At 46.1% G+C, this 14,275-nt stretch overlaps 1 protein-coding gene across 2 annotated transcripts in view; it reads left to right on the top strand.

Annotated features, from left to right (window-relative positions):
- The window catches only part of CEP89 (centrosomal protein 89), a 1,655,177-nt gene that overhangs the window by 209,438 nt on the left and 1,431,464 nt on the right, over window positions 1-14,275 (top strand). For both annotated transcript variants that reach the window (XM_069639099.1, XM_069639094.1), the window contains exon 5: window positions 13,139-13,201. In XM_069639099.1, the coding sequence (XP_069495200.1) occupies window positions 13,139-13,201 (63 nt within the window). The remainder of the gene's footprint in view (window positions 1-13,138; window positions 13,202-14,275) is intronic.

Raw genomic sequence — 14,275 nt, 5'->3', positions numbered from 1 at the left:
CTGATTGCGTTTAGGTAAGAGTCTGTGTTACCCAACACTGTCCGGTAAAAAATGCCAGTGCTTAACTGTTGCTTTCTCTCTCCTTACAGGTGCAGCGTAAGACGATGTGGCGTGTAGAAGAATATTATCTCCGGCGGTAACTCGGTAAGTCTATAGTGATAATAGAAATTGTCTTTGTTGGTTTTCTCGTCTCACCTTATTGTCTTTCTTCGTCCCCTTAGGTGCCGGGAGTTCGGCGATGAATGATGGAGCAGCGCCGGGTCGAGGAGGTGCTTTGAAGACTTGTAAGTATAGCGCGGCGCTGCAGCTGGCGATGCGACGTGCACAAAATAAAGTCTTTTTCCTTGTTCGGATGCGCGAAGGATCCTGGATCAGATGAAGAATGAAGGTAATGGTCTTGCTCTAACCTTTTCTTCTTATTTCCCTTATTTCTAGGAGCTCCGGATTCGAGGCGGCCATGGCAGAAGACTGGATGCTGGACTGACAGGCACGGTGAGCATTACGCTGCAGGATGCAGAATAACGCGAAGCGTGTGCTGCTCATCGGGCGTGGTTTAAATAGCCTCCAAAGTAGTCCCAGGTAAGAAGTTCCCCAAGACCACACCCGAGTAAAAAATAGTCCCTGAAACAAAGTAGTTCCTGCCAGGCCTCACGTTGGCTTGGATTCTTTGCAGCATGGTCTGCATGAGGTAAGTTTATTCATATGAGCCTGGCACCAATGGCTCCAGGACTGATCCCATATATGAGCCTGGCGCCTACGGCGCCAGGACTGAACCCAGATTGCCCCTAGCCGTGGTGGCTGGGTTTTCAATAGGTGTCTGGATGCCTGCTCTCTGGACTGATGGACTTGGTCTGAATGTTTGGGGGTAGGCATCATGACAGCAGTGCAAAAGACCGGCCCTCTATACCTGCAAGAGAAGCTAAAACCTTACCTCCCACCCCGCACCCTAAAATCAAGCTCTGCCCTCCTTTTAGTGATCCCAACCACCAACTCCGTCAGGATCGGAGGATCCTCTTTCTCAGCATTGGCCCGACTCTGTGGAACTTGCTTCCACCTCACATCCGACACACCCAAGACTATGACATTCTGCAAATTACTAAAAACATGGCTCTTTCCATAACACCAACGACAACCCTAAGGGCTTGACTAAATACACAATGAGACAATCTACCAGGTGCTCAATAACCTCTGATCCTACCCACTGGATGGATAGATGGATAGATGGATAGATGGATGGATGGATGGATGGGTGGGTGGGTGGGTGGATGGGTGGATGGATGGATGGGTGGATGGATGGATGGATGGATGGGTGGATGGAGTGTATGAGGGGAATGGATTGAAGGAATAGATGGATGGAATGGATTGACGAAGTGGGTGGATGGAATGGATGGTGTGGATGCATGTATGGAGTGAAGGATGGAATGAACGGATGGAGTAGATGGATAGGGTGGAATGACGAACAGACGCATGTGAAATTAATGGATTGAATGTATGGCACGGATGCATGTGGAATGAATGGAGGGTATGTATATAGAGTGGATAGAATGGATGAACTAGCGAGAATAGACGAAATTAATAAAACTGGTGGATGAATGGATCGGATGAGTGGAACGGTAAATGAATGAATAAATGGAATGGATGGAGGGGAATTAGTGGATGGAGTGGACAGATGGATGGAGGGGATCGATGGAATAGATGCTGGATGGAATGGATAAACACAATAGATAAAAAGACGGATGGATGGACGCATGTGGAGCGAGTGGATGGCGTGGATGCATGTGGAATGATTGGAGATATGTACAGACAATTGACGAATGAAATGGTCGGAATATGTGTATATGGAATTTATAAATGGAATGGATGGAGTTGGATGATGTGTGTGGAATTGGATTGGATGGATGGATGGATATGGTTACATAAAACGGATGGAATGAATGGATTGAATCAGAAGAAACGGATGGAACAGATGGAGCGGAATCGATCGATGGATGGAGTAGACGGAGTGGATAGAATGGATGTATGAAACAGATGGAGTAGACGGAGCGGATAGAATGGATGGATGAAACAGATGGATTAGATGGAATGGATTGAACAGATGAATGAAACGGAAGGGGTGGATGGAATGGAGGGAGTATATGGATATGGGATCGATCGATCGATAGATGGAACGGATGGAGTAGACCGTGTGGGTTGAGTGGGTGGAATGGATGTATGGGGCGGATAGATGGAACGATAAAATGGATGGAATGAATTAAATTAATAGAATGGCTGGAATAGGTGGAGTGGATGATATGGAGAGTGGGTGGAATGGATGGATGGAGTGGGTGGAGTGGATCAAGTGGACGAAAGAGATGGAGTTGATCAAATGGATGGAGTGGATGGAGGGAGTGGATCAAATATATAGAGTGAGTGGATCCTTTGGATTGGATGGAGGGAGTGGATCCTTTGGATGGAATGGATGGAGGGAGTGGATCCTTTGGATGGAATGGATGGAGGGAGTGGATCCTTTGGATGGAGTGGATGGAGAGAGTGGATCCAATGGATGGAGTGGATGGAATTGGTGTAATGGATGGAATTGGTGTAATGGATGGAATTGGTGTAATGGATAGAATCGGTGTAATGGATGAAATGGGTGTAATGGATGAAATGGATAGAATCGGTGTAATGGATGAAATGGATGGAAGTGGTTTAATGGATGGAATGGATAGAGTGGATGGAATGGATGGAATTGGTCTAATGGATGGAATTGGTGTAATGGATGGAATTGGTGTAATGGATGGGGTTGGTATAATGGATGGGATTGGTGTAATGGATGGGATTGGTGTAATGGATAGAGTGGATGGGATTGGTGTAATGGATGACATGGATGGAATTGGTTTAATGGATGAAATGGATGGTGTAGATGGAATGGATGAAATGGATGGTGTAGATGGAATGGATAGAGTGGATGGAATTGGTGTAGTATATTTAATGGATGGAATTGGTGTAGTATATTTAATGGATGGAATTGGTGTAATGGATGGAATAGATGGAATGGGTAGAGTGGATCGAATAGATAGAGTGGATGAAGTGGATGGATGGAATGGATGGAATTGGTGTAATGGATGGAATGGATGGAATGGACGGAGTGGACGAATTGAATGGGGCAGACGAAATGGATGGGGTGGATAAAATGGAAGAAGTGGGTGGAGAGAATGGATGGAGTAGAGTGGATGGGATGGGTGGAGTGGATGGAATGGGTGAAATTAATGGAGTACTCAGTTAGAACTGTGAACATTAGCCTGCACCAGACCCTGACAGTATTGTGAACATTAGCCTGAGTCGCTTCTAGATAGAAATGCAAATGTTGGCATGTCCCACACTTGGATGGAGCTGTGAACATTAGCCTGAATCGCATCTGGATAGAAATACGAATGTAAATGTTAACATGCCCACACGTGTATCACTGTATACCCTGCCCTCCTGTTCCCCATGCTGTTGCTATATATCCGTATCTCCCCCCTCCCCAGTCGCTGTAAGCCCAGCCCCCTGTCTCAGTGTCTGTGTGTCGCTATGTTCCCTGCCATCCTGTTCATGTGCCTGGTCTCGGAAACTTTAAAGATGACCATCATATCACATCACTATGCTTACTCTCTACTATACACCATCATTCAATTAGAACACAGATATACCCCTGATTAATTCAGCCTAGCTGTTCACATACGAATATGACCCCATGAACACCTCCTCACCCTAATAAAACGCAGCTAGCCGAGCACATTCCGGCCTAGTTGCTCACATATGCATCCTTCAGGCCTAACCCAGCCAGAGCCCAGTCTGGGTGTCCACCCACCAGACTGCACACATCCAACTAATATCTCCAGCACCACACCTAACGCTAGGATGCAGCTACCGCACGGCAATTACATCAGCTGCACATATATCTGGTGCCCCCACGCACCCTATGACACTATCTCCCTCTAGTGACCAGAACTACGGTTCCCGAGGGCTTTTAACCTACCTGTGCTTTGAGGTCCTACCAATGATCTATAGAGTGCTATATAAATGGCAAGTAACATAACATATCTCCCTCTGGGACTTTCTAAGTGACCTAGATGTAGTAGATGTGGTAGTTTGATCGCCCTGACATGTCTTTTGTCTGGATGACCCTCTTTCAACCTTTAACCTCACTCTCCTCTCACTACGCTGGTCTCTGCTCTTCCCCAACCACCTAATCCTATATTGCGCTTTCTCACACGACTTTTCCACACTGAACTTATTGCTTCTCTCCCATCTCCTACATGTACTCTCTACCTCCCTCCTATTCCTTTCATCCTATCACCTTTCCTGCCTCTACGCCCCTCCAGGAATATGATGCCCTGGTCACCACCTAGAGATATAGTGCCCTACTCACTACTGGCCTCAAAGTTATAGTTCCCTGCACACTAAACTACACCCATTGATATAGTGCCAAGCTCACTAAACCCTTTCTTCCCCATTGCTCCTTTCCACTTCTACTCCCAGAATGCTCCTATTCACAATCTCTCTGACAGTCACCCACATACATATAAACAGTTCGAATTGGTACTCCCTTGCAATACCGTACCTTGGCTCTCTTCAAGCACGCCAAAATAGTCTTCTCCAAGGTCACCACTTGCTCTCTGGTCTTTTCGTCGTCCTTAACCTCTCTGAGCTCACCCCAACACCTCTCACTGCCAACCGACTGCTGACTTTTTATAAAGCTATAGCCTTACCCATCCTTCCTAGGATGTTCCCTCTACTCCCACTGGATGCTCGAGTCAACTGCTTCCTTGGTCACTCATCTTAACTTCTGCCATCTCCTTCCTTTCTGGAGTGGAGGTTCCCCAGCAAGTCTTCATAAGGGCCTTTAGCTCTGCCCCCTTTTCAATCTGTTTCCATCCAGTCTGCCATGTGGTCTCTGGCAATGGGCCTCATTACGAGTCCGGAGGTAACCCTATCAGTGCTACCAGAGGGTTGCTGCCGGACCCGTAAAAAAAATTACTGGCGCCTGACTTCCCGGTGCCACCGGGCTATTCAGAGTCCGGTGGCCGGGAAGTCGGGCGCTGGTAATTGTGTTAGTCCCCATTCCCATGGGTTCCGATAAGACTCCATGGGAATGGGGACAGGGGGGCACCGTTAACGGTGATGGTGCTCCAGTGAGAACTCTGCGAGGGGGTGGCATTCCACCCGGCAGGTCTGACCCTGAGTTGTAGTGTGCCGGTCTGGATGCAACGCTGCCGGTAAGCTTACTGGCACCGTTGTTTCCGGACCGGCACAATTTTAATGAGGCCCAATGTTTGCTCTGTTCGCCTCCAGATCAAGTAAGTCACAGTCCAAATGGGTTTTGGAAGTGTTCCTTGGGCTCCCCGATTACTGTACATTTCCCCACTCACTCCAGTTCCACCGCTCCACTGTTTCCCTTTACTGATTCTGGGGACCTTCTGGTGGGTGTTGGGGTTTCAGCTTTGGCTTGCGAATGAGGAAGCCGACTCCATTTTCAACAGGGCAACCATTAAATTACTCGTTTTCCGGTGTGAGTTGTCTATTGGACCCGGGTGCATTGTGAGGCCCATGGGCATGTGGCGCTCTACAAGAAATATAATAAGTAAATAAATTAGTGCCAGTTCTTTCTTGGGCTGTGCTACTTCCCAAGATCCACAATCTGCCCCGGGCTTCTGAGGAGTCTGGTGCATGCTGGTAGCTGTAGTCTCTTGGGTCTTGTGTTGCTCCCCCTGCAAGTGATCCCTTCCCAGTACTTTCCACCATTTAAGGGGAATGGTCCAGCAGCGACTTGCAGGCCCAGACAGTGTATGGCACTGTATTGTTCCTCTCGATTGAACTACCCATTAACAAAAAAATACAGAGCTTCAATGAAAACATTTTGCATTAGTGTTCCGCAATTGAGATACTTTGTGTCCGTATTTATTTATATATTTCAATGTATATAGCAGTTTCGCCAAAGCGCTGTACAAAATTAAACAATCAGTTACAAGAACTAGTATAGAGAAATACAATTGGCAAACATTATAAATGTCAGCAGGTAAGACTAGGAGGGAAGTGGATTTTTGGGCGAAAGGATCACTTAAAGAACGCAAGACAAGATGTTGCTCTTGTTTGTCTGCGATTACAGTCAAGGTATGCCCTCTCTATCATCCCTTTCTTGAGGGTTAAACCACATGGGAGATGATGGAAAGAAAAGCAACACTTGTCTGAGTAACCGAAATTGAGTAATGAGCCAATTTTAATCCATCATGATTGCCGCTGTTGCGTATTACACAAATATAAAGACCACATATGAAAATTGCCTCGAGCCAATAGGAGCCATTTTGGATTGGAAACCTGTCGGCATGTTCTTTAATTGCACGAACTATAGCAACCATGGGAAATCTTCTCAATGAACGAAAATAACAAACTCAATATAATGCAGCACAAAAGTGGAAAAAACAATGAATGTACCAAGCAGTATGGAACTAAAACAAGCTCTTCGAATGGATTGTGTCCTCCCACGTATTCCTCATCTTGTGATAATTTGTTTTGCCAGCTTCGCTGCATCGGAAAACATTTTTCGGCAGAGGGCGATGTGCTCGAGGTCGTGGTGTCGAATGTCCCTCGACTGGCTCCGTACTGTGTCGACATCAACGTTGGTATAAATGGCTCGAGCCGCGCCCGTTGGCTTCAGTTCTGTTTTTCCGATTGCTTCGCAACTCGTGAACGGTGCGCTTCAGCATTTTCTATCGAAAAAATGTCTTCTTCGACCGCTTCGACTCCCAAGATGGGTTTTAAGAAGTGTAGTGATTGTGGATCGAAGATGTCCATCACCGATCCCCATCGTATTTGTTTATGGTGTCTGGGCTCAGACCACTGAACGGGCGACTGTGGTTCTTGTCAATCAATGACTGAAAAGGCCCTCCGTGAGAGGAAAAGTAAGTTGGCGGTGGGGCGGGAGGCGTCGAAGGGCTCTTCGAAAGCCTTGTCAAAAAAAATATAAAAAATCATCCGACTCTAAAGAATCGAAACGCCGTAAAAGGCACTCGAAGAGAACCCGATCTCGTAGCAGGCCGAGACGATCTTCTTCGTCTTCCTCAAAAAAGCACAAGCGGAGACCTAGATCTCCGTCATCATCCGATTTGTCATCTGAATTGGTTCGATGCCTGACTAGATCGGATTCCACATCTAAATGGGAGAGCTTTAGGAAGAAAATGTTGCAGGTCTTCGAGAACGCAGCCTCGACCCCCTCGAAGAAACCGCAGAAAAGTCAGACCCTGGTTGCTCTTTTAGACGACGCAGGGAAGTCGGGAACTACAACGGCGAAACCGAGTAGTACCCATAAGTCTCGAGTCGACAAATCATCGAGAGACCCTCGAGGATCGAGTATCTCGCCGATCCCTCACAAAAAATTAAAATTATCGAAGTCGGTTACAACTTCATCGGCGCAGACGACTTCGACGTCGAAGCCTACTTTATCTTTGACGCCTTTGTCGAAGAATTCCTCGAGTGTGTCGAAGATTCCTTCGACTCCTTCGAAGACCACCTCGAAGAAAACTCCCATTCCATCGACAACTTATGAGGAGGAAGAGAGAAGGTTTACACCTTTACCAAGATCTGACTTTTTTTAAATCCATGTCCTCCATTTTTGAGCAATCTTGTTCAGAGGAAGAGGAAATCACTCCCCATGGAGTATAATATGGAACTAGACAAGTTCCAGAAGAACTGGTAGATCCTCAGTCTAAAATGAGAGACCTGTCTGAAACTCTACATTCTGCCAGTGGTGTGGACACATCACCTGAATTGGAGTTTGCTGCACCTGATCCTGCAGACCATGTGGACTCAGGGTACAGGAATCTGATGAGTAGGGTGATTGAGTATATGGGTTGGGGAAAAGCTTCCCCTACATTTGAACAGGATGACATGACGGATATTATAGTAAGAGGCCCTCGGAAAGATCCAATTCTTCCCTTTCATAGGGCATTACAGAGAACAGTAGAGAGAAACTGGGAGAAACCAGATAGCATTGCTGCAATAGATAACAATCTCCCAAAAAAGTACAGAACTTCATCTTCTGATCCAGAATACCGGAGTAGACACCCTACTCCAGAAAGCTTGGTAGTTCAGGCAGCTAATACATCTAGGCAGACGGCATACCCAACCATACCTCCAGACAGGGAGGATAAAAAGGTTGATGCCTGGGCTCGTAAGGTTTTTACTTCGGTTAGCATGGCCTTAAAATCTACCAATGTAACCTGTACCCTGGCCAGGTTCACATATACTCTCTGGGAATGTATTTCGGCGGCTGAGCATATTTGGGAAGGCGAGGAAATGGAAGGCTTTGGGGAATGTCCAGTCTGGACTGGATACTGCTGATAGTATCAGTAGATCCATGGCTTCAAGCACGGTACTACGCAGGTTTGCGTGGTTGAGGAAGTCTGGGTTCGCACCGGATGTGCAGAACAGGCTCCTCAACATGCCCTTTGATGGCTCGAGGCTGTTTGGTAGTAAGGCTGATGAGAGCCTAGAAAAACTACAGACCTCGAAAGCAGCAACAAAGTCCCTTAGTGCCTCTGTGCGACAGCCCCAGAGACCCTATTTGGGCACATCTTCCTGGAGGGGTCGTCCTTTTCGATACTACTCCTCTGTTAGTAGAGAAAGAGGACAGGCCTTTCAAAGGGGCAGAAGAAATGTCACTAGTGGTGGACGAGGAAAGACGACAAAGCCATCTTCAGGAACAGCATCTATGCCCTCACCGGCTCCTGCAGCCGCCTCCAAATCTCTCTGAGGTCTTATCTTAAAAAACACCAGTGGGAGGCAGGATCTCTCAGCATCTGAAAGAATGGCGAGGCATTACTTCAGATGCTTGGGCAATGGAAACAGTAGCTCAGGGTTACTGCCTTCCCTTCCTAAAAAGACCTCACGATCATCCACCGGGAGCCAATTCGACCAAGATTCCAGACCCGCTCCTTTGGCAGGAAGTTATAACCCTGCTAGAGAAAGGTGCAATAGAACATGTACCTGTAGCGGAGAGGAACAAAGGCTGGTACTCCCCCTACTTTCTCATCCCCAAAAAGGACGGAGGATTGAGACCCATCTTGGACTTGAGAAAATTAAACAAATTCCTCAGGAAGGACAAGTTCAAGATGGTAACCCTTTCTCAGATCCTTCAGGCTCTCCAGCTTCAAGCATCCCAAGCACAGAAAATACCTGAGGTTCGCAGTTGGCGGTTCACTATCAGTTTCAAGTTCTGCCATTCGGGCTGACCTCCGCTCCGAGGGTTTTCACCAAGTTGATGGCAGTGGTGGCAGCGAGTCTCAGGAGAGGGGCGATTCACGTCTACCCCTATCTGGACGACTGGCTAGTAAGGGCACGTTCCCCAGAACAAGCTCAGGAACACCTGTCTATCACCTGCCACTTCCTCCACAACCTGGGCTTCTCCCTCAATTTCAAGAAGTCCCACATGATACCATCCCAAAAACTCCAGTTTATCGGAGCAGTCTTGGACAATTCCTCGGGCAAAGCCTCGCCGCCCGAGATGAGAGCTCTCCACATCCGGCAGATGGTAACAAAATTCCAAAAAGCCCAGCACCTGCCGGCCTTCGATTTCCTGAGGTTGCTTGGCCTCATGGCATCCTGCATTTTTCTGGTGCCAGAAGCCAGATTGAGAATGAGATCCCTCCAATGGGCCCTCGGAACTCAGTGGTCCCAGTTCTCGGGGAATATGTCATATCTTCTGCAAGTCCCGAGCGCAGTTGCTCAGGATCTATCATGGTGGGCTTGCAAAGACAACATTCTCAAGGGAGAATCCTTTTGGCAACCATGGTCAGAGATAACAGTAGTGACAGATGCCTCACTCACGGGGTGGGGAGCACACACCAACGATCTGACAATCAGCGGACGTTGGTCTCCATCGGAATCCAAACTACACATCAATCTTTTGGAGCTGAGGGCAATCAGGCTGGCTTTGAAGGCCTTCCTGCCCTCCGTACAGGGAAAGAATGTCCTGATAATGACGGACAATACAGTGGCCATGTACTACCTCAACAAAAGAGGAGGCGTAGGATCACTATCTCTGTGCAGAGAGGCAATGCAGCTCTGGTTCTGGGCAATACGAGAAGGAATCGCTCTATCGACAGTTCACCTAGCCGGAGAGTAGAACCCGACGGCGGACACTCTGAGCAGGCAGAGCACAGTCTCCCACGAGTGGGAGTTAGCTCAGGAAGTCCTTCTGGAGATCTTTGCCCTTTGGGGAACCCCTCAGGTGGATCTGTTCGCAACCTCGATGAACCGAAAGTGCGATCAGTACTGCTCAAGGGAATTTCCTCAGAGGAGCTCTGGTTGACGCGTTCGTAGTGGATTGGGATTTTCCCCTGCTGTACGCGTTTCCTCCAGTCCCCGTGATTCCTCAAGTAATCGGGAGGTTGAGAAAGTTCAGGAAAACCATGATCCTAATAGCCCCGGATTGGGCCAGGAGAACGTGGTACCCGGACCTTCTGGACATGTCCATCTGCACTCCAGTACGTCTTCCACAAAGAGAGGATCTTCTCTCGCAAGAGGAAGGTCGGGTTCTCCATCCAGAGGTCAACACGCTCAACCTTCATGCATGGTTTCGGAGAGGTTGAAATACAAGGATTGTGATCTTCCGGATGACGTTATGGAGATTTTGCTTTCGGCTAGAAGGCCAGCAACAAAATCCTTGTACCGGTGTCGTTGGAATAAGTTCAGTAACTGGTGCAAAGATAGAGATGTGGACCCTTTTCAATGTGGCACATCAGTGGTGCTTTCTTTCCTGTTACTGGGGCTCCAGATCGGAACAATCAAAGGATACCTGGCTGCGCTTTCCATTTTTAAGCACACCTCGGAAGAAGTTTCTTATTTTAAAATACCAGTAATAATACAATTCCTGAAAGGACTTACAAATGTGTATTCACCAATACCATTCCATGTTCCAACTTGATATTTGAATCTAGTTCTTAAATTCTTGACATGTATACCATTTGAGCCTCTGCACTCATGCCCATTGAGGCTTCCGACATTAAAAACTGTCCTTCTGGTGCCGTTAACATCAGCCCGCAGGGTTGGTGAACTACAGGCTCTCTCACGTAAACCTCCATATACCACTTTTTATAAGGACAAAGTAATTCTGAAAGTTAAACCATCTTTCTTACCGAAAGTAGTTTCTGACTTCCATTTGTTGCAGAAAATTGTTTTACCAACATTTTATCCTCCTCCTCATTTGGGAAAAGAAGGGGAGAGATTACATAGGCTGGACCCCAAAAGGGCCCTCAGCTTTTACATTTCAAGAATGACAAAATTACGCCAAGACGACCAGCTTTTTGTGGGATACACAGGTCGTAAATTGGGTTTAGCGGTGACCAAACAAACCATATCCCACTGGATTATTCTTGCTATATTGGAATGCTGCAGACTAGCTGGGAAAGACCCACCGGATGGGCTACGTGCTCACTCCACAAGGGGAATGGCCACTTCTGCGGCTTTGAAGAGGGGAGTCCCGGCAAAAGATATTTGCTCAGCTGCAACATGGGCATCAATACATACTTTTACCAAACATTACTGTTTGGATACCGCATCCTCAAATGAGGGTTTATTTGCCAGAGCAGTACTTCACTCTGGACATGAAAACAAAAACTAGTACTCCCGCCTCCAGATTGATCACTGCTATGGGAGTCTATCACAAGATGAGGAATACGTGGGAGGACACAATCCATTCGAAGAACAAGTTACTTAGCAACTGTAACGTTCTTTCGACTGGATGTTCCTCCCACGTATTCCTCATCGACCCTCCCAATCTACCCCGCAGTATAGTTTATACTTTCTTGCAATTTCCTCTCATGATGGGCATATCAGTCACAGCATACGCCTATATGTTCCACGAGTATTTCCTCCAAAAAAACAGAACTGAAGCCAACGGGCGCGGCTCGAGCCATTTATACCAGCGGTGACGTCGACACGGTACGGTGCCCATCGAGGGACATTCGACGCCACGACCTCGAGCACAGCGCCCTCTGTCGAAAAAAAATTTGCTGATGCAGCGAAGCTGGCAAAACGAATTATCACAAGATGAGGAATACGTGGGAGGAACATCCAGTCGAAAGAACGTTACAGTTGGTAAGTAACTTGTTCTTTTAAAGCAACATTCAGCAAATCCCTCCCCAACTTGAACAGTTTCATTTTCTTCTACCAATTGGCTATCCTGTAGCACCCTGACTTGATGCACTTGTTCTCGAGCAGAGTAGCTGATTGACACCACAGTCCCTCTATGTATCTTCAAGACCTCTGGCAAAGAGGTAAAACTCCTACTCTAGCCAGACATACAAATGAGTACTTTTAAAAGAGTAATTGAAAAATGAATTGTTTACAATGTTCAGAGAAATCTCATCAGTTGAACCTTTTTTGATGAATAAAAAAGGTCAAAGGACAAGTCTTCCGCATAAGTGCATACATGATAGAAATGTGTTGGCGGAAGGTCGTCTTTAGGCTACACTTGGAAGCAAGAAGGGTTTTCTTGATTGGAAACCCTCTCAAAATTAGCATGTTTAAATGCAAAATGGCATCAGTATACCTGCACCTTTGCCACTTCTTGCTGAAAATGACATAGCGTAGTATTTTGACTTTTATGTTTTATTACATCTGCATCTCAGAGTTGTGAGATTTGGTTCCCTGAAGTTTGTAATGTTGTGCCTTTTTTCGAGAACCATTATGTTCTCTTTTTGAAAGTTGAGGGTGATTTTTTTTTTGTAGGCTTAGCTATTGGTCATTTTATTAAATACTTTCTTGAACAATGTATTGTATTCCAGTTAAATCCTACCCCTTCAGGAATCTATATTGCATTTATGTGTATTCTGTGCATAGACCATTTCTCAAGATTATCTACTGCATAGATTTCAGCTAGATTGTGTAATAATGCTTAGATTTAAGAATTATGTCCAGCCTTTTCACCCACAGAAAACTTAACGGTCTTTTACCTGATGAGTTATTTAATTTGGGACTGTACTGCTTGTTGCTTTACCAACTACTACTACCTAACACTATGGGGGCTATTGCTTGTAAACCGCCTGGCAGTTTTCTCTCCTATACTGTGGGCCTATGTTTGAAATTCTCATGGGCATCTATTTCTTTGTTCTTGCAGCTTCACAGGATTCAAAACACAGAGTCTCCACCACCACTCCCAGACAGACCCTGCATGGAATCGGTAGGTGTTTCAGAAATCGCTGGTCTAACCAAATGTGGCCTGATGCATAGTAATTGGAAGTAGATTTCATTTGTGATTTGCCTTGTCTCATGCTTTGGGGTGCTTTCTAAAGGACAGTCAATTGTAATAATTAAGTAAGATTTACTGTCGTATATTTATTTTCCTAGTACAAGTATAGACTTGTCCGATGAATAATGGCTGGATTCAGTGTGTGTGGGCTCTTCGCTCTAGCCTTGACTCAAACGATCGTTTACAGCTCCAGTAAGCACGTTCAGACCATAGTAGACTTACCATCTGTATTGCCTAGAACATCAGTAGAGAAGGTTGTCTTTCTCCACTACTACCATAGTAGAAAGACGACCTTATGATGTATTATGCTGTAGCCATAGCAGAAGGTAACCGAAGTGCACATCTGGCTTGCTCTTTCAAAAGTAAGCTTTAGATCCTACTGAACATAGTAGAAGTACTATGTTTGGCTATGTCCAAAAACAGATAACATAAAGTAGTCCTTATGAAATTATCCCAAAGAAAACGCGCTGCATAATCCCTAAATTGTGCTCTGCAGCGTTCTCATGGAGATTTCTCCCAAAGTGCACATTTTGTGTTTCACATAGTGGTGCCCCTTGAATGATTCTCTGAATTGTTGCGTGTTGTATACCACTGTGTTCTAAATCTAGATGCTCCTGTGATGTGAATTGACACACTATATTCTCCATTTTGCCTTAAAACACTGTTGATCGTCTTGCATAATGCGCCATAAGTAATTATTCCTGCATGGCTTCTACGTTGGGATCTGCTGCATTCATTCGTAGTGCTGAGCTCACTTGTTATCCCTGGAGTGCCACACTGAATTTGCTTAATCGTCTACACAAATGGGATTAGTTGCTGGCCTTTACTGTGGAGGTACTTTAACCTCATATCGTGCTCCAGGTTTCTTAATATTTAGATACCTCTTAACTGTTCCACATCTGTCTCTGGGCAATCGTGCTGCATCTTTTCCCGATTGTGACTTGTTGCATTCACAAACAGACACCAGAGAGGGAACTTGCATTGCTTTATGTTGCGCCCTATTGT

Source organism: Ambystoma mexicanum, chromosome 1q (assembly GCF_040938575.1).
Source record: "Ambystoma mexicanum isolate Mex_15411 chromosome 1q, UKY_AmexF1_1, whole genome shotgun sequence".
Classification (NCBI taxonomy): Eukaryota; Metazoa; Chordata; class Amphibia; order Caudata; family Ambystomatidae; genus Ambystoma; species Ambystoma mexicanum.
This window is presented reverse-complemented; position numbering and strand designations above follow the sequence as displayed.